Here is a 20,350-nt window from a genome sequence, read left to right as displayed (position 1 = left end):
ACCTCCTCGCAGCAAACACACAGCAAGGCTGGGTCAGAATTGTGGCTGCAGCCCTGCTTTGCAGGTCTGGGGGATCTTCCCCAATAAATGCTAGCACCTCACTTAATCCACAAAACCACCGGGACAGGTTGTGTGTGGTAAAGATGAAGAAACAGGATTTAGGGAGGTTCAGGAAGTGCCCAAGCTCACCCTTTTAGTGGGCAGTGGAAATGCTGCTGAATCCAGACCCAAGCTGGTAACTATGCACCTAATTTGGTTGGTAAGGTTAGGGGCACTTAGTATGGGCTAAGCACTGTGCTAACTGCTTCATCTCATCTAACTCTCAGCACTGCCCAATACTGCCTCCCCAAACTCCTGATTCCTCTGCTCACAACGTGCAAGGGCCAAGAATCAGCCATGTGGACATCATAGGTCTGCCTTGCCGGTGCCAGAAAGTTAAAGCCCACTGTAATACCACAATCTGCCAAAGTCCTCAAAGGCAAGCATTTGACCATAGCGACACAGCCAGGCTTCTGAGTTGTATTTTCTAAGTTTATTTTTAGTTATTTATTTTTACAGTCCTCAGCAGCAGGGTTTGCTAAAGTGAATCAACAGCAAAGCCCCCAAGTCGGTTCAGCTTCTGACAGTGAAGACAAGAGACTCAACAAGTAACAGAGGAAACTCTGCCCCAGGAGCCAGGCATCTGACCGCATTTGCAGGTAGGAACCAAGGTCCCAAACTGCCCAGAGCCCCAGGGGCATGTTTTTCAGAGCAGGCGAAATTTCTGACACATGCTGAACATCTTATGGTGTAAACAGAGGAGATGCTGCTAAACAAGCCAAGATGAACACTTCCAGGTTCACACAGTGTGCTGCTCCACTGGTCTCCATTCACAATGGCTTACGCACAGAAGAAAAACACCATCACCACTGGCAGAAGTTCTAAAACTGGGTTGTTATCCTCTCCAAATTCATAATACAAAAAGTTAGAAGTTGCTAAAATGCAGGCAACAATACCAAGATATTTTTATAAAAACAATGGAAACGAGAAAGAAGCTTATTAAATACATTCATTTTGACTTTGTTCCCTTATCAAAATATTCAGAAGTAACCAACGTTGCTGTGGATTGCTACGATTCTTATAAGGGGTACAACATTTTAGCACCATTTATGTGAATACAGTCAAGGCATTTTTCAATATGTAAATGAAAGCTCCTAAAATTAAGTATAAAATATGATTTTGAAGTTCGGAATTAGGCTCAAGCATTTCTGCTTACTAGGAGAACTGCCAAGTCCACTGTCAAGACTGTGGACATTTTAAGCCCTGTGTCCCTTCCTTGTACTGACCCATGTTTTGGCAGTTTCATTTCTGACCCGAAAACACAGCATCCTCCTCCATTAATGCTACTGAATGCTATTTAAAAACATTCAGAATGCTTAAACAAACTGGTAGCCATGAGGTCTAGGACCAGACATACATCTTAAATGATGTATTAATATAACATTTCAATACAATTAATGTATGTGTTTCTAGACTCAATAACCACTCTATCTATTTCCATTATACATACTAAAACCCATTCCACCATTCCCGGTAATAGATTTCAATATACCCTGAAAAAATACAATACGTGGGGTCAGGCACAGTGGCTCATGCCTGTCATCTCAGCACTTCGGAAGGCCAAAGCAGGTGGATCACCTGACGCCAGGAGCTCGAGACTAGCCTGGCTAACATGGTGAAACCCTGTCTCTACTAAAATACAAAAATTAGCTGGGAGTGGTGGTGCATGCCTGTAATCCCAGCGATTCGGGAGGCTTAGGCAGGAGAACTACGTGAACCAGGAGGCAAAATTTGCAGTGTGCTGAGATCGCACCACTGCACTCCAGCCTGGGTGACAGAGCAAGACCCTTTCTCAAAAAATATATAATACAATACATGGGGCAGTTCACCTCCACCCTCCCAGAATACTGCTGGGTTCCAAGCTGTGAGGACACATGCACATAAAGGTATTCTGTGACTGCAGACCAACACGCATGCACACACATGCACGCGCGTGCGTGCACACACACACACACACACACACACACACTCCCCTCCTGGTCATGGGCAAGCCCAACTCACCCCTATTGCTAGTGACTTACAGGAAAAGCTAGAAGTGGCAGGCTGTCAAACCAATTTAGTTTTGCTCCTTTTCATGGCTTCAAGTTATAAACTGAATTACAAAAACATTAATAATCAGCTGCCTGTGTCTTTCCTCACACATTAACTAAACCACTGTTCTGTTCAACGTGGCACTGGCTCCCTGGTCTTTCCATCCTCTTAGATAATGTCACAGATGAGGTTTCCCAAGACAGTTAAACATTAAAAAATATACTTCTGTTAAATAAGGGACTTAAATTTTAGAAATAGGAATCTGCAAAACATATACAGGTAAGGCCTTCCATTCATTCAGATTTTTATTCTTCTATAACTTAAGCACAGGAGGTCTGTCTAGCATCTGTGGTTTTGCTCTTGAATGGCATTTTAACATTTATTCTAGAATTAGTTCCATCTTCTTCAGTTCACTTCTTACAGGTCCTTGGACTATTTTTAAATTACTTGGTATTGTGTCTTGCCTTTGCCAAACTATTTGGTAATTCTATGTATTTCACATATATTTCACATTCACTTCGCACACGCTGAGGGCTTTCTTTTTAAGTACTCACAGATCTTATATAAAGGCATTTCTTTTTCTGCATGTCTACAAGTAAGATTCCCCAATGGTTTATGCTTCTGACTTTTAAAGGGGAGTATCTACAAAGTACTGCTTAAGAAAAAGAGATAAGAAAAAGATCCAACTGTACTTTAGTATCCAAAAAAGACACAGCCAAGAAGTCTATGTAAGTCCTATGTAAACCCCGAGATGGTAAGAGTGTTGTATCATTAAAGGTGATACAGCACTTCACAGCCTCTCTCTTGAAGATCTTCAGAAAGTAGACTAACTCTTAAGTAAAATAGCACATTGTGGGGAGAGGGAGGACATGATGAATAACAATATAGGATGAGTAACAACAACAAAGACCAAGTACAGAAAAACTCACAAATGCTTTTCCCAACAGAGGTGTTACCAATTCATGTGGCTTGAGATTTTACCTGATAAGCTCCAAAAGTGGAGGGGAAAAAAAAGATACCAAGGCAATGTCTGTTCTCCTTAAACAAAGAAAATCTTATCAGGCACTAACTGAATATAAAATAGAGTAAGAAAAGTGTAAATGGCTATATAAAGAAAAAAGGATTCATCCTTTCATATACTCTGTATTCTAAGGAAAAGGAACTGCAAACACTTCCGATCAAATCCAGGCTTGAATCATCAGTTAGAGACCATGTATTACTGGCTTCTTGTTCTCCAATGTGACCATCATTGTTCCTTGTGGATGAGCAACAGATGTATGTGCACAAGGAGCTCAGGATGTAAGGAGGGGAATCTGAAAATGTTCTGGAAAAGCAATGTTAATTCCATGAAGCATAATACAGGGAAATTATTTTATGTTTAAATTCACCTTAAATGAGCTCACAGGTGTAAAAGTCATGCCTCCTTAAGATGGAGATAACTTTTCTGCCAATACATAGGGTCCAAAACTCCTAAACTCTTGCAAGAAACTCTGGGATAGAAAGTTAAGCATAGTATAGTTCCTACTACATTCCTTTATTCTGGAACACTTTATCATTTTGAAGATTGCTCTAAGGGGAACATCCTACTGAATTCATTTGATCTCCATTTAACTTCTAATCTGCTGATGTCACCTGACCAGCTCAATACCAAGAATAAGAAATGGAACTAAGATTCCGGGCAACTGAAGTTGCATATTGCAATAAAAAATTTTTATTTTTAAAGTTGGTCAATCATTTCTATTCCCTGAAGTACTATTTCTTTGAAAGCTTTGCTTCTCTGACGCCATGATCCCACTAAACCTAAACAAGAGTCTCATAGATTCTGACAAGGGCATCAGACAGAAAGCAACATAAAAGAAACACATTCTTTTGCCCAGAAATCCAACTGAAGTTCAGGAAGTTGAGAACATTTTCAAAATACAAGGATAGGTGACTATTATTAACATGAGTATTATTAAAATTCAATGACATATATGAACTAATGGTCAGATTTAATGTACCTGAAGGGCACAGATCCCTGCTGCTATGTATATATGATATAAATGTTTCCAGTTGTGCCTTAAAAAATAGCAGAAATGAATGGTAAGCATTTCCTGTTGTGTAATCCCATATACTACAATGAAAAATCAAAGCCAATAAGAAGTCATTATTACTTTAATTTGGCTTCTAGGTACCTTCTTATTCAAGGCACAATTCCATTTCACAGTGAAAAACACAAAGCCTCTCCAATGTATTCATATACATTCAGAGCAGAATTTGATTTCAACACTCTAATCAATAAACATTTAGCAAAATGTGGTGAATATTACTGATGAGGTAATGGGAGAATGCTAAAGTAACAGTCTGAATAGTTTTGTGCATCCTGAGTTTTCTTAACTAAAGAAACTGAACTACAAAATTCAGTTTTGTAATTAAATTTTGTTTTTAATTAAAGAAACTGAATTACAAAATTGTTTAATTAAAAACAAAATTTACATTTTCAAAAAAGGTTTGCCTCAAAAAGAATTGCTTCTAAACTATATTAAATTGGACCAAATAAAGATTTTAATTATTATAAAACAAAGCTCAGTACTTCAGGGAAATACCACCTCCACAAATGTTGAGCCAATTCAGGGGCTGCCAGTAGAATCCTATTGTCTCCGGTTCATGTGAACACCGTCTGCAGTCCACACTCCCTGAGGCCAATTCATGCCATAAGGCAGACCATGCTCAGCAGAGTTGCCCCTTCACCACCCCAGTCACCACCCTTAGCCTGACTAGGCAGATGATGGTTCATAGCCAGGAAGGCTGCCTCCCTCAGGCTTCCCAAAACCAATCAAGGGTATAGGCGGCTCAGCCATACTTTTGCACTCATATTCCTACATGCTTCTGCTTAAATGTACTCGTGAAAAATCTTGGGTTTGCTGTCACTCATCCCCTGCCCCAGATGGGTTACACAGCTCTGGCAATGGACACACCCTACAACACAGCATGAAAAGAGCACAGGAAAACCCAGGTCCAGCTCAGCCCTATCTCAAAGTAATTTGGCCTCGGTTTCCTCCTTTGAAAACAGGTGGATAGAAACTGTCTAGCTATAAAATCGTGAATCTACGGAACTGAAGAATAATTAAAGCTTCCAACACTAAAGCACAAAAGCAAGCAGTGTCTGCCCACACTGATGGGGCACCACCTGCACCAAGCCCCGGACTCCAGTGCGCTGGAGGCATCAGACACCTGTCACAATCACAAGGAGGAAGAAGTTCTAGGTTCCCTCACCACTCCCTCCTATGGCTCCTCCAGTCTTCAAAAATGCCTTGAAATAACCCACTTTTGGACCCAATTCTTAATCTGCTGCAAGACAATCTGCTTAAAACAGCCTTAATTAAGTTGTAAGTCTAAACCATTGCTCTTCCCTTCATAAGAAGAAAATCAGATTACCAGAGGTTGTCATGACTATGCCAGTAACAGATCCATCTCAGAATTATACCACTTAAAGCAGACTGTTAGAGGCCCCCTTAGTGCAGTGGGCAGTACATCCATCTAATAATCTGAAGGTCCTGAGTTAAAGCAGACTGTATAGGGAGATCTACAGAAAACTATTACTACTAGAGAGGGGAAAAATACTGTCTTAAAAAAATTAGAAGCCAGTGTACCATTAGAGAGAGTTTTGATTTGAGATATAAAGAACATATTCCTCTCCAAAACTTAGTTTCCTCTGATACAAAAGTATTTGCCTTCTGGAAAAGATATAGTTTGCACTGTCCAACAGGTGTGTTCTGAAGGCCCCCACTGAAATATATTGCATCATAGATGAGGGGAAAGACTTGGTTAATTTCTCTTATTGAAAGCTAATCTTCAGGACATCCTGTCCAACTTGGCTCCCAGGGGCCCAAGGGTTCTCAGAGATTGTTCTTAGAGACCCATCAGGCCTGCAGCCCAAGCCCAGGAGCCACCTGTGCATCTTAGCCACATCACCAGGCTGTCAGGAGCATGCGTCTCTCACAGACTGGTCTCCTCACACACTCTGACGGGGATGTTATAGTGCCGATCGTCCTCAGCAATGAGCGTTACCACTGGCCAGTCCTTGGGTGGGTCAGTAGGGTAGACTGTGATGAACTCCTCCGTGTTGTACTTGGAGAGCCGGTACACCTGGATTGTGTGGCGCACAGCATAGGCAAGAAGGAACATTTCAACCTGGGAAGAAGAGAGCAAATGGGTATTCTGAGGAAGATCACACTGAAAGATGTGGCTTAACACCATGTTCCATCCATTATCCCACAATGCACAGCAAAGGTGAAGCCACAGCCTTTTTTTCCTCCCCCTATGGGCCCAGTCCCAATCCTTTTCTATTTAAAAGAAAAGGGCAGATAACCAAGAATGAATCATATGTCTGCTAAGGGACCTGTATCCAGGATAAAGAACTCTCACAACAATTAACAAAACAAAAAAACAAACAACCAGCTTAAAAATTAAGCAAAAGATCTGAACAGACACCTCTCTCCAAAGAAGATATACAACTGACCAACAAAGCACATGACAAGATGCTCAACACTGTAAGTCATTAGAGAAATGCAAATCCAAACTACAACGAAAGACAGTACTTCACACCCACTAGAATGATTATAACCAAAAAGATGATAATGGGGAGTGACTGCTTTATGAGTACAGGATTTTCTTTGGGGATGACATGTTTTAGGACTTCATATAGGTGGTGGTCACTGTCAGGGTACTAAATGTCAATGATTTTATGTTATATGAACTTCACTCCAATTAAAAAAAAAAACAGAAGTGTTGGTGAAGATATGGTAAATGGGACACTGCTACATTGCTGGTGGGGATGAAAAATGGTGCAACTGCTTTGCAAACAGTTTGGCAGTTCCTCAAAATGTTAAAGAATTAACATATGACCCAGCAATTCCACTCCTAGGTGCAAACCCAAGAGAACTGAAAACATATGTTCACATAAAAAAAATTACACATGTATGTTTATAGCAGGGTTATTCACAGAACTAAAAAGTAGAAACAAACCAAATACCCATCAAACTGATGAACAGATGAGTAAAATGTGATCCATCCATACAATAGGATATTACTTATCAATAAAAAGGAATGAAGTACTAATTCATGGTGCAATATGGATAAAATCTTAACAAACAGTATGCTAAATCAAATAAGTCATAAACAAAAGACCACATATGATATTATTCCATTCATATGAAATGTCCAGAATAGGCAACTCCATTGAGACAGAAAGTAGATTAGTGGCTGCCTAGGGTTAGAGTAAAGAGAAAGTGATTACTAATAGGTATGGGGTTTCTTTCTGGGGTGACAAAATGGTCTAAAATTAGACTGTAATGATGGCTGCAAAACTTTTTAAAAGAGTGAACTTTATGGTATATGTAATCATATTTCAAAAAAGAAATTGAAAATTTCTTATTAAAAAACAAAAAAGAATGTACTTACCATCACAGCAGACCTTACAGGGTCTCAGAAAAGACTAACTTTAATCTAATATACAAACCATCCTCTACAAGCATTTTTATTGCATGGTACTTGCTATGGTTTGAGACGTAAGGACCACATTATGACTACAGATAATTTTTCAAAATAACCATCATTAGCCCTGCCTGACCCAGCAGTGACCATCAGTCTCCACTCCTTCCTACATACCTGGGAATAACAGAAGAGACTTCACACTCCATGACAGCTCAGAACAGAATCTAACTCAGCTCTCTAATCCTTGCAGTATCTGTCCTGGCACTTGGGCCTTTTTAGAAAAAACCAGGCACAAGAGTCAATTATGCCAGTAGGAGGGTGGCACTTTGATGAACAGCTTAATGCTACTTTAGTGGTTGGCTATTCCACTAAAAAAAAGCCTCATTAAGACTTTTTAGGGAAATGAACACATCAAAGATAGCACAGATAGCAGTGGTGACTCAACTATATTGGCTTTAGAGACAGTACTGCACTCAGTTTCTGTGTAAAACTCCACATTTAACATATCTGTAAAAGATCCAAGAGCAGGCTGGACTCTACGGGCTAAGGTGACTCCATTTCTCTTTTTAATGCAGCTACAGCTGCCAAGATTAAACAAGACCCTTCAAACGGCTCTTCCAAGAACTTCATTTATTTGTAGCCTCCCAGAGCCAAGAGTCCTAATCCCATCCACCACTCTGAAGAATAAAGCCCAGGTCGAGATAACAGTGGTGACTAAAAAGTACATTACCACAATTTTTTGGTACTCCTCACTCAAAAAGGTGGAGCCAAATTTTCCTCCTCTTGAGAGTGGAATGCATTAAGTAACTTGTTTCTAAAAAGTAGAATACAGTGTAGCAGTGTGTGACTTCCTGGAACAGGGCATAAAAGGCATTGTGGCTTCTTTCTTGCTCTCTGCTTAGATCACTCTGAGAAGCCAGCTGCCATGTTGTAAAGACACTCAAGCAGCCCTCTGGAGGCCTATGTGTGAGGAACTGAACCCTCCTACTAACTACCAGTAAGGAACTGAAGCGTCCTGCCCACAGCCACATGAATGAACAACATTGGAAGAAGATCCTCCAGCCCCAGTCAAGCCTTCAGATGACTGCAGCCCCGAACATACAACTGCAACTTCATGAGATCCTGAGCCAGAACCATCCCTGAATTTCTGACCTACAAAAACTGTGACATCAAGTTTGATCAGTAAAGCTGCTATATTTTGGGGTAGTACATGCTCAAAAGCACAACTCACCTGTTCAAGACCACCAGTGTGTCCCACCTGGTTTAGGTGGTTCCTCAGCAGCTGTCCTGGGTCATTTGATGTGTCCCGAGCAAACAGAAGCACAGAGAAAAATGGTACTTCCTTTCCTTTCTCTTTATCATTATATAGTTCAATGGCTCTGTTTAGCATTAGAAATTTTACAGCTTCATAGAGGCTATATTCTTCCTCTTCATTTGTGAATAGTTCATCACAAGCTATCTGTCTTGCTTCAGCAGTTCTCATTTCAGCCAAGCCTGCCCACTACAATAAGAAAGTTATGTAATAATTACAATTTTTTGTTCTAAAAATCCCTGGTGTAGTACCATACTATAAATTGAGCACAAAATTATTTTTAAAAGGCAACCATGGGTCATTTACCAATGCTTACAACATTCAGGTTTCCAAATTTAAAATGGTACACTTTATCCCACACAAACACCTTATTCAGCTTTTTCTCCCATTAATTTGAAAGAAAAATACAATGCAGGAAGCAGCACTGAGCCCATGGAAATTTTGACTCCCTTAACTTCGCAGGCAATGAGACTGAACCAGCCTTCAGAGATACTTATGGAAGAGCTAACATGCGTGTGTGAGGCCTGTGTGTAAAGCTGTGAAGGGCAGCTACAATTACAAGAGGCTTACAGGAGAGTTAACACCAGAAACACAAAGCCAACCCTCCAAAATGGCAGAGAGGTAAGGAAGAATGTAGGGGCTCCTGAATATTAATTTACTAAACTTATCCCTCTAACTTCAAAAATATATATGAACTTCAAATGAATAAATCCATTCAGGAAACTCTTACTGACTCCTGATTAAGAATAAAGTAATGTGTTAGGTATTCAGTGAATATAGGCAAACTCTTTAAAAAAGAAAACCTATAAATATATGTGCTTTTAAGTTACAGTGAATGAGAATAAGAGATGCCAACATAAATGCCATTCCCTATGAATAAACAATAACTACTGCCCCTCTCAAACGCCATTATGGATTTTAAATCCAAGAGTGAATTTTAATGGTAATGACTGCATGGAATTCTCTGTAATATTTGGACTGAAAGCTGGAACACGTTTGTCTTTATCTCATATTTTCCAGACTAGACCAAGCTGGCAGTCACAGACATGGCTCTAGAGTCAGTCAGGATAGAATCAGGGCTTCACCACAGAGCAGCTGGTGGCTTTTGCAGGGCATTTAACTGAGCTCCTGGCCTTAGGTTCCTCATCTAAAAAACAGGGATGCACAGCACCACCACCTTCATAGTTGTGAGAATTAAACAACACATGAAATTTTAGTGTGGAGCCTGGCAGAGAAGTGTTAGTAATGCTGGCTTAGATTATTAATGAGTAATTTTAATCTTAGTATAAAGATTGAAGATATGCATCACTCAAGCATTCCCAAATATGAGGGTCTAAGTAGAAACACCTAATAAAGCAGAAATAGCAATTTCACAAGACCTTAAAAAAATGAAAACAAAATGTGACCTGTGGTTGCGCTGAAGAACCCTCTCATCTCATTCACTCCCACAGGGCTAGAGTCCTGGCCTCAACTCTCCACTAACCCAAGGACTGGGGAACACAAAATTCTGCATTCTAGTCCAACAGGTAACAAGAATGGAATTCCCCTCTTCCCTTCTCTTGCTCCCATTTCTTTATGGTAGAAGAAAGATCAAACTACTGGACTTCCTTTGACAGTTTATTTTCAGTAAGCATTTCTTATCTTTGTAAGCAAAAACTAGGTTCCAAGAAGTCAGGGCCCTCAGTTCACTAATTCAGTAAAGCACTGAATGAACACCCTGTGCCAGGCCTGCTGCTAGGCACAGGGTGTCAAGGAATGCACAGGACAGTCTCTCATGGAGCTAAAAGTCCAATGGGAGCAGCAGACCATATGTGAGTAAAGAAATCACTGCCTGAAGTACCTGAAGTGCATGCTAGGAAGGACCTTGAAAGTCCATGTTTGACCCCTGCTCTACCTGACTGCTCTCCACTGACAGCCTGGTGTAAATGACAGGCTCTAAACTCCGGGTTCTTGGTGAGAAGGGCTCCAAGCTGCTCAATGCAAGCAAGCTAGGGGTCATGTAAGTCAGTGTGCAGGCAGGACATCCCACCCAGAGGAGACAGTGGAAAGCCACAGAAAGGTAGAATTTTAAACACCAAATCAATAGGAATCAGCAGACCAAGTTCTCCCTACAATTCTGTTTCAGAAAGAAATCTCAGGACAGTTTTCTAAAGACAAGTTACTAAATCTAATAACTGGAAAATCATTGAGGAAGAAAGTAAGTCTGATAAATATGGGTAGAATCTTAAAACATGAGCATAATAGGAAAGAATTCAATAAATGTGAATTACTATTACTGATATTAGTATAGGAAATAGGAACCAAATTATATTCTTGAAACATAAATATGACTTGGAACAGAGACTATATTTAAGATTTCCTTTTAAGAAAGTTAAAAACTTCATTATTTGATACCCTAGTACCTGGCATCTGCTCTAAGAATATATAATGTTGGTACTTCCCATTTTACCAAAGCCCTCGTGGGAAGAGTTTGAGTTCATTTAAAACTATTTTGCCTAAAAATCAGCCAAGAGCATTTGAAAATCCACTGAGTGAAGACCAAAACTGGTCTTCTGAGGCAAGCAGGAATGAGAGCTTCACTCTAATCAGACAGAACACTACAGGTTCCAAACCTTCTTCCTCAGCAGAGTAAGGGACTCTTTAATTTTATCAACCAGGTCCTCGTTCTTCCCATCAAATTTCAGTCCAAGTTTCCATTGCCTGATCCAGTTGTATTTGCTTATAAGTTTTTCTGGTAACTAGAACACCGAGAAACAAAGAGATAAAGAGGTGTTAACATTCCAAGAAATCCACCACATGCTCTAAGCTGTACGAAACCACAAAGTCTATGAAACCTACCTTTGTCTCCAGAATTAATCCTGCAAATCTGTCATGTGGGTTTAGGATGGAGGACCTAAATCTACAAGTCAGGAACTTAGAAAGTACCACCCTGAGGAGGGCTGCTGGAGTGAAATGGTGCTTTTGGTTGAGATGCCAAAGCACAGTCTGCCTTGCAGGACTCCAACTATGGCCAGGACATTCCACAGCAGTTGTACAGATGAGCTAAGGCCATGCCCACAGCACGTCCTCACACCAACCACCTTCAGGCTCAGGGCTCACCGCAGCCTCTCAACCACCACCTACACATGGCTCAGGACAGTGCTTCTGAGCATGTGAGAAGGTCCAGGGTGATGTCAAACCTGCTCCTTACCCAATAAGAAAAATAAAATCTAGTTTCTGGTACTTAAAAAATCTACCAAAAAAAGGTAGAAAAAGATCTTTTTGTTAAATAATGTTAACACATGTACTCAAAGTTTTAACATTCGGAAAAATTATATTATGTCTAGTTTAACTGTCTAATTGATCTATTAAGATAAAACATACAACTGAAAATCAGAGGCAGGAGTTAAGGGAGCTGTGATCACTTAGTTCAGGAAAGAAATGACAGCTGAACTCCTACAATGCTGGTTTCCCTTTTTTTATTCCTGGAGTATTTCTTATTTTGTTTCCCTCTAGTTATCAGCAGAATCTGCATTTGAAAGGCAAGCTGAGACCCAATCTGACTGATGATAGCATAGGAAGTGAGACTCTTCCAACAGTCCTGGTGTGTCAGGAGAAAAATCATAGAATTGGGCTGGGCATAGGTGTATCACTTCACTGCTACAAAATTTACAAAGGAAAAAAAGTTCACCTTCAAGTCAACAGATCATTAAAGAATAATTAAATCCTACAATTCCTATGAGGAACGTGAACTTGTTTAGCAGTTTTTAATACAGTTTTGCCAGTCCAGGCAACATAGCAAGACCCCATATCTATAAAAAATTTTTTTTTAATTCCCTGGGCACAGTGGCATGTGCCTGTATTCCCAGCTACTCAGGAGGCTGGGGCAGTAAGATCACTTGAGCCCAGGAGTTTGAGGTTACAGTTAGTTATGACTGCACCATTGTACTTTAGCCTGAGCAACAGAGCAAGACTCCATCTCTAAATAAATAAATAAATAAATACTTTATATAGCAAGAAAGAAATGAATAAAAATAAATATATAAAATAAAATAAATACAGTTTTAAATGAGGCTGTATCTTCCGTTCTACTGGAATGTAAGACTAAAAGACCCTTTCATGAATAGTAATTCTGGTTGTACCTTCTCAACCTACAGCAATCATGTGAAACTAAGGTGGTTTCTACAAAATATAGAACCACAACTGGAACGTAAATTACTTTTCACGTAAATTACATCACTGTGGTGATGGCGAATTATATGGAGCTAAATTAGATGGAGCTAAAAGTGATGGCGAATTATATCACTCACTAAGGTGCGGGGGGCCTTCTCCTCTTCATCTTATTAGAGTAACAAATGACCACCCATCTAAGAGCTGCACCAGCCCACTCCGTGCCCACACTGCCCTGCATTTCAGCAACATGTGGCAGCTGCAGCAAAACCCTCAATTTGGTCTCTCAGATTTATCACAAGAACCTCACATGCCCTCAAGTGGCAACAAGCTAAAATTACAACTGGGCACAAAGAACTACAAATGAGCAGAAAATACTGGCTACACAGATGTGAGGTAGGAAAGGAGGTGAAGGGAAGCCCAGAAGACCAGCTGAGCATCTGGAGACAGTATATAGTTATCTAAAAAGTAGGTGCGTACTCAACTGAATTACTCAGAAGACCCTGAAGACCTCACTACACAGAGAGAAACAATTGTTTCTTATTCCTTTCACACATTGGTCAAACAATTCAGGGTTGTATGCTTCCAGGAAATGCAGAAATCCTTAAGACAATTTTAAAAAACCAAGCAAGAAAAAAAGAAGCCATCAGAAAGGAATGAAGTCAAATTTATTCAGAGGAAAAAAGTGAATACAACTTAAAATGCTTTCAAAGGTCACAGCACATGGAACACATGTGAATAATCTTCATTTTCCACTAAGCACAAACTGGAAAACTGGACTTCCATTAGAATAAAGAAAAGTTAAGCAAGAAACCAGATTTAAATAAGAAACAGTGATTGGAAATATTCAAGAATAAAGTAGGTAATTAGCTTAGGTGTCATTTCATTTGTGACTGAACTATAAGACAGCCTGTTTTCTCTAGTAAATGCCTGTAATTCTTGATACCACACAGACAGCAAATAACAAAAATGTGTCATCCCCAAAACTAACTCACAAAAAAATCTGATATATAGTCTATCCCACTCTAAGCAAACACTGTCACAGTCTAACCAGTTGAGAGACATTATAAAATGTAGCAAACTTGGAAACCAAAGGACTCCTGCTCTAAACGATGCCCCCTCTCAGGAAGCAAAGTATTGTCCCACATTTTTTAGCCAGGCCAAGCCATCTCCATAGTTGGAGTGAGGGTCAGATGATCTGGCTGCAGTCAAACACAGAGACTGGGATCTGGACAGAAATAGGAACAACAAACAGGAAGCCCAGGCAGGATGACAGGAGGTGAGGGGCAGCCAAACTGTCAGAGCGGCAATAAGGACAAAGCTCCGCCTCACAGGCAGGGAACAGAGCAAGGCCAGCAAAGCTGGGCACCAGCAGAAAGGAAGCCCGGGTCCCCTTCACTGAGCACAGACTAAGAGAAGAGTCACTCACTCTAGCTTTTCCAGTTACCTTTAATACCCTAAAACCAAATGATGTTCTAAAAGACAGAGAAGACAGCAAAATGTCACAGAGAACATCTCCCAATCTGCAAAAAGAAGCAGATAAAGCTAGCTAAAGTTTCCACCCTGATTTCCTTCAGTCACACTTCAAGAAACACTCACTCACTCAACAAAGCCCTTGTCACAGTGGACCTTCCAAGGGAAGGGTGGGGCATGAGGGGCAAAGTGAGAAGAGGAATGGAAAGGCATCCACAGGAGGATCTGCAGGACACCTGAGAGATTTGCATAACCAGACTAAGCTCATGGGTTCCTTCCTTCCTTCATTGGCCCCTCAGACACAAAGCATGTGCTGAATTTGAATTTGTCATCCAATCATGTCTCAGACATGATACCACAAAATGAACTGGGTGAAGGAAGTTTTCAAACTATGTTAAATTGCTAAGGGCTGGAACAGCAAAACAAGGACAAGTCCTCTAGCTGCATGACAGCAAGGAAAGAACAAAGTCATTCTTCAGCTGACATTTAGACCCAAAGTTTAATAAACATAAATACCAAACCCACACGCAGGTACACTGTGTTTTCTCTCTTTGACAGAGGTCTCCTGGCATTCAATAAAAATTAGATAACAAAAACCAAACCACAGGGACCAAGTAATTAAATTATGCTCCCAGAAAAATGTAATAGCTGATACACATAGAAAAGAAAAGAAACCGAAAATAACACTTAAGAATTTTTAAACTATTTTCACAGTACTCAAATTAAGTTGGAAAAACCACCTTAAAACCCTATCACTCACCCATACAACATACTCTAACAGTGATAAGAGTTTGAATGCAATCTACCCAGACTATTTTTAATATGGCAGATGTTATTCAAATACATCTTGCTAGCAAAAAAAAAAAAAAAAAGGCGGGGGGACATTGTACTTCACTTTTTTAAAGCAATTTTATATGTTTAATTAATTACTTAGGACACTGTTTACACCAGATTCTCAGAAAGTATAAAAATGCAAATTTAGTGTCAAGTAAGTCCATAAATCTAAACAGTTCCTTAAAGGCAAAACCTCAAAAGGAAAACTTTGCCTAAAATTGAGGAGGATATTATGTCACAATCTAGAAATATAGACCTGTAGATTAATATAATATAGCTACAGTTGTCAGGCACAGCCTCCTGAGTACCTAAGACTATAGGTACACACCACCACAATCTAGAAATTGGGACATATTTAGCTACAGAAGTTTGTCAAGCACAGAAGTTAAAACAAAGCAAAGCAAAAACAGTGAAATCATTGTTTGCTTCTCTAGCTGGGTCTTATATCCAATCATAGGAATGCTTTTGCCAACTGACAAACAATTCTGAAATATTTTACTAATAAATGTCATCATTTACAAAAGAAAAAACAGCCTAGTATATCCATTTCTCTTGCCTCTATATGAAAGAAATAAGCTAATACTGAAAAATCTGTTTAAGATGGCATACATCTTTGCTTGGAAGAAAATATCTTTCCCAGATGTTGGTTTTGTTTTTTTTAATAGACTCCTCAACATTAAGGGATCTCCTTATGGTCCCCAGGCTGGCCTTGAACTCCTGACTTAAGTGATCCTCCCATCCCAGCCTCCTCAGTAGCTAATACTACAGGTACCACCACACTTGGCTCCAGATGTCATTTTAACAGTTGATATAGGTGTGCCAATTTTATACTGGTTTATTAAATAATCGTGGAACAGATGGGCAGTATCCTCCAACCATCGGTCCTGGTTTTGCCCTTTGGAACATGTGATCTCTCATTTACCTAAAAGACCTCTAGCTTAGCCAATAATAAGTTCTTCTAAAAGTCTTCTTTATTCTAGGAAAATACTCCAGCTCCTTCAACTGCTCCCAGAATGTGATGAACCATCCTGGCCACATTTCAATCTGTGGAAGATACAGGCACCAAGCTGGAGACGGGCTCTGACCAGCCCAGTTCAAGGTGGGGCTGTCACTCAAGGTGGGGCTGTCACTCAAGGTGGGGCTGTCATTGCCTAATTCTTAGAATCATTCCTTTTAAAATGCAGCCAGGTTGGTCTTTTTGCTTAATATCAAAAAAATGAAAATAATAAAAATAAAATTTAGCTACGGCTTTGTGATCATTGCTGGCCATCACACTTCATGCAGGATCACAGTGGGCTTGCAATCAATTAAAATCCTAACATCTTTTTCCTTCTTTTCATAAATTGCTACAAGGCCAATCTCCCACAGATAGCACTTCCAGGTTTTGGATTTTTTTAATTTAAGCATAAGACTTTCAATTTTCTTCCAGTTAATGTCATACTGTCATTTATTTTTGATTTAAAAATATTTTGTTGGTTAAAAAAAAAGCTAATGATCATCTGGGCCTTCAGCAAGTTGTAATCTTTTTGCTGGTGGAGGGTCTTGCTTTGATGTTAATGGCTGCTGACTAAGCAGAGTGGTGACTGTTGAACGTTGGGTGGCTGTGGTCATTTCTTTCTTTTTTTAAATTCCACGTTTATTTTAGATACAGAAGGTACATGTGCAGATTTGTTACATGGGTATATTGCTATTTCTGACCAATCATTTCTGACCATAACACTGAGACTATCACCTACCCGACTATGTGACTTTATGCATGTCAGGACATGCAGACACATGACTTCCCAGGGCATGTCTGCCATGTGGTACATTTAAAACACTAAAGAGGGCCGGGCCTGGGACAGGCTGATTCTCAGCTCCTCAGGAAGCCCCACTCCATGGGACAGTAATCATCTCTCTTCTAGTGTTGCTATTCAGCCACCTATTAAGCCAATTCTCACACTTTGCCAAAGGTGCTAATTTATTGAATTATAGCTAAAAACTAAAGAAATGTGTATTCTAAATCCCTAGCAGGTTCTCAAATAGTAAAATATGCAGCCAACTTACTATAAACACCAAAATTGAAATCTAACTGTTTCTAAGTGCTTTTTACAAACATCTTCACTCTAATTCAACTAAACTGTTCACATAAATTTTATAATTTTTCTCTTCTGGGAAACATCAGTTATTTTTGGTCATTTTACTATGTGAAATCATCCCAGCCACACAAAACTGAATAAACCCATGTGCTGACGTGATACTGCAGACGATACTAGCAGGTAGCACAGACAGAAAGGGAAAGTTTTCTCACAAAAATTGTTTGAAACATTTTGGACTCAAACCTGCAGCAGCAGCGTACCAGCATGAGCTCTGGGTCCTGCAGCCAGGGTGGCAACCCGGCAGCCTGGCTCATGGCCTGGAACAGCGTGGCCCTCAGTGCACAGTAATTATCACCACGGACTCGTCGTATGGAGGTGAACTTCTGAGAAACCTCCTCATAGCCCTGGGAAAAGGCATGAAAGAATTCAAAATGGGCATTACTGACTTGAGATAGCAGAGAAAGATTCATTCCTGTGGAAAACACTTGGCCTGGGATCACTGGGAAGATGCCCAATGTTGGAGCTTTATGTCCCTTTCTAGGCAATTGTTGTAACACTTACTCACTGGCAACCAACATTTTGAAGGGTTTATCTGTGTTTTAAGTGACCCTAAACTCTTTAACAAAAAGGAAAGAAAAAAGAGAGACAAACTAAGTTTATATCTTCATATTAAGAAAATATAACTTTGGGAGGCCAAGGCGGGTGGATCACGAGGTCAAGAGATCGAGACCATCCTGGTCAACAAGGTGAAACCCCGTCTCTACTAAAAATACAAAAAATTAGCTGGGCATGGTGGCGCGTGCCTGTAATCCCAGCTACTCAGGAGGCTGAGGCAGGAGAATTGCCTGAACCCAGGAGGCAGAGGTTGCGGTGAGCCGAGATCACGCCATTGCACTCCAGCCTGGGTAACAAGAGCGAAACTCCGTCTCAAAAAAAAAAAAAGAAAAGAAAAGAAAAGAAAATATAGGGCCAGGCACGGTGGCTTACACCTATAATCCCAGCACTTTGGGAGGCTAAGGCGGGTGGATCACGAGGTCAAGAGATCGACACCATCCTGGTCAACATGGTGAAACCCCGTCTCTACTAAAAATACAAAAAAATTAGCTGGGCATGGTGGTGCATGCCTGTAGTCCCAGCTACTCAGGAGGCTAAGGCAGGAGAACTGCTTGAACCCAGGAAGCGGAGGTTGCAGTGAGCTGAGATCACGCCATTGCACTCGAGCCTGGGTAACAAGAGCGAAACTCTGTCTCAAAAAAAGAAAAAAAAAAAAAAAAGAAAATATAGAAAAACTCCAAGTTTCTAAAAAACAAAGGGAGGCAGTGTGAGGGGTGGGGGTGCTGTGTATATGTGCATGTATATATAAAAGTCTATATGCCAGGAGATGGCTGAAAAACAATTCTGTTAGGCTTTTCTTTTTCTTTATCTTTTTTTTTTTTTTTTTGAGATGGAGTTTCGCTCTTGTTGCCCCTGGCTGGAGTGCAGTGGCACAATCTTGGCTCACTGCAACCTCCCGGGTTCAAGCAATTTTCCTGCCTCAGTCTCCTGAGTAGCTAGGATTTCAGGCACACAGCACCACGCCCAGCTAATTTTTTGTATTTTTAGTAGAGACGGGGTTTCATCATGTTGGCCAGGCTGATCTCGAGCTCCTGACCTCAGGTGATCCACCTGCCTTGGCCTCCCGAAGTGCAGGGATTACAGGCATGAGCCACCACGCCCGGCCTTTTTTTCTTTTTTTAAGCGAAACGAAGTGTCACTCTTGGTCAGTCTGGAAGTGAAACAAGGAAATGAAAATGTTCAGTGACATGCTTGGGCACTCAAAAACAGCAATCCAAATGGAATATTCTGAAATGTACCCTGAAAAGACACCATAAAATCCTAGTGACTCTGGTCCCCCAGAATGCATGGTGCCTGGCTTCTCCAGCTAGACACATGCACAGTCCTTGGGACTGACTTAAGTGCCCACCAACTCCCTGGCCCTGAGTCCAGTCAGCCCCTTAACTCATCCCACTCTTCCTTGACAGTCACTCAAGACCCACTTCCTACCCTGCACTCACACAAAGAAAGAAGTGGTATCCGCATCAAGGAGTGGGCACAATGCAGACCACCTCTGTCCTGGGTGTCCAGGTACTAGAACGTCATCATTAGCTGTTTTCAAAGTTCAAGTCATAGGACAATGTCTTAAGTGAATATAAAAGTACTTTTTTTCCCCAATAATAACATTTTGAGAGTTGCATTTTTATTCAGTGGTCCAACCACTGTAATACATAAGGTTCCATCAGGCAGAATCACACCTACTAATAATTATGCACTTCTTGCCTACAGTAAACCTCAATTACCCCAGAATACTTATGATGGCAAATTCAACTACAATTGTACCTTTCCAAATGCATAAATTACTCATGCTATTTCAGAATAAAATTAAATCTGGCTTTGTATAAACTTACTTCCTAAAGAATATTCAAAACAAAATAGACAATTACACAAATAAGGACTAAAATAGAACGGAGGTGAAAGCTGTTTTCAGGCATCTGAGATGATCTAATTACTGCCATGGTCCTGATGATATAGGGCCAGATGTTGGAAAATCTGCAAGTGACCAATAGCATAGTCAGCAAAAAAATAAATGTTCTTAACCTCTGGCAGGAACTAAGAGTCCCAGGTTTCATAATTGAGTTATCTAACAAGTGCCTAAAAACACAAAGCATCTATATATCGGATTTGCAGAGAGCTATCATCTGCTCTCAGAGCCTTGTAAGTGGCAGCTATATTTTTACTAAGGTCAGCCCATGGGCAGTTGAGGTACATGCTGAAAGATGAGCAATATTTTCTATAAAAACGAGCTCTAAGGAAAAGACTAAATATTCAAAAATTTAAAAATTTAAAATCCTAACAAAAAAAA

General features: G+C 40.3%; 1 protein-coding gene across 2 annotated transcripts in view; it reads right to left on the bottom strand.

Moving 5' to 3' along the window:
- Positions 1-510: 510 nt before the first annotated feature.
- OTULIN (OTU deubiquitinase with linear linkage specificity) overlaps positions 511-20,350 on the bottom strand; it is a 37,985-nt gene continuing 18,145 nt past the window's right edge. For both annotated transcript variants that reach the window (XM_012475296.2, XM_064375879.1), the window contains exons 4-7: positions 17,712-17,855; positions 11,530-11,655; positions 8,837-9,106; positions 511-6,303 (exon numbers count right to left, since the gene is read on the bottom strand). In XM_012475296.2, coding sequence (XP_012330719.2) covers positions 6,109-6,303; positions 8,837-9,106; positions 11,530-11,655; positions 17,712-17,855 — 735 coding nt within the window. In that variant the 3' untranslated portion in view covers positions 511-6,108. The remainder of the gene's footprint in view (positions 6,304-8,836; positions 9,107-11,529; positions 11,656-17,711; positions 17,856-20,350) is intronic.

The sequence above is a fragment of the Aotus nancymaae genome, unplaced genomic scaffold (genome assembly GCF_030222135.1).
Source record: "Aotus nancymaae isolate 86718 unplaced genomic scaffold, 86718_ANA_hifiasm-v0.15.2.pri h1tg000014l, whole genome shotgun sequence".
Taxonomy (NCBI): Eukaryota; Metazoa; Chordata; class Mammalia; order Primates; family Aotidae; genus Aotus; species Aotus nancymaae.
The sequence above is the reverse complement of the archived record's forward strand: the minus strand, read 5'-3'. Positions and strand labels throughout refer to the sequence as shown.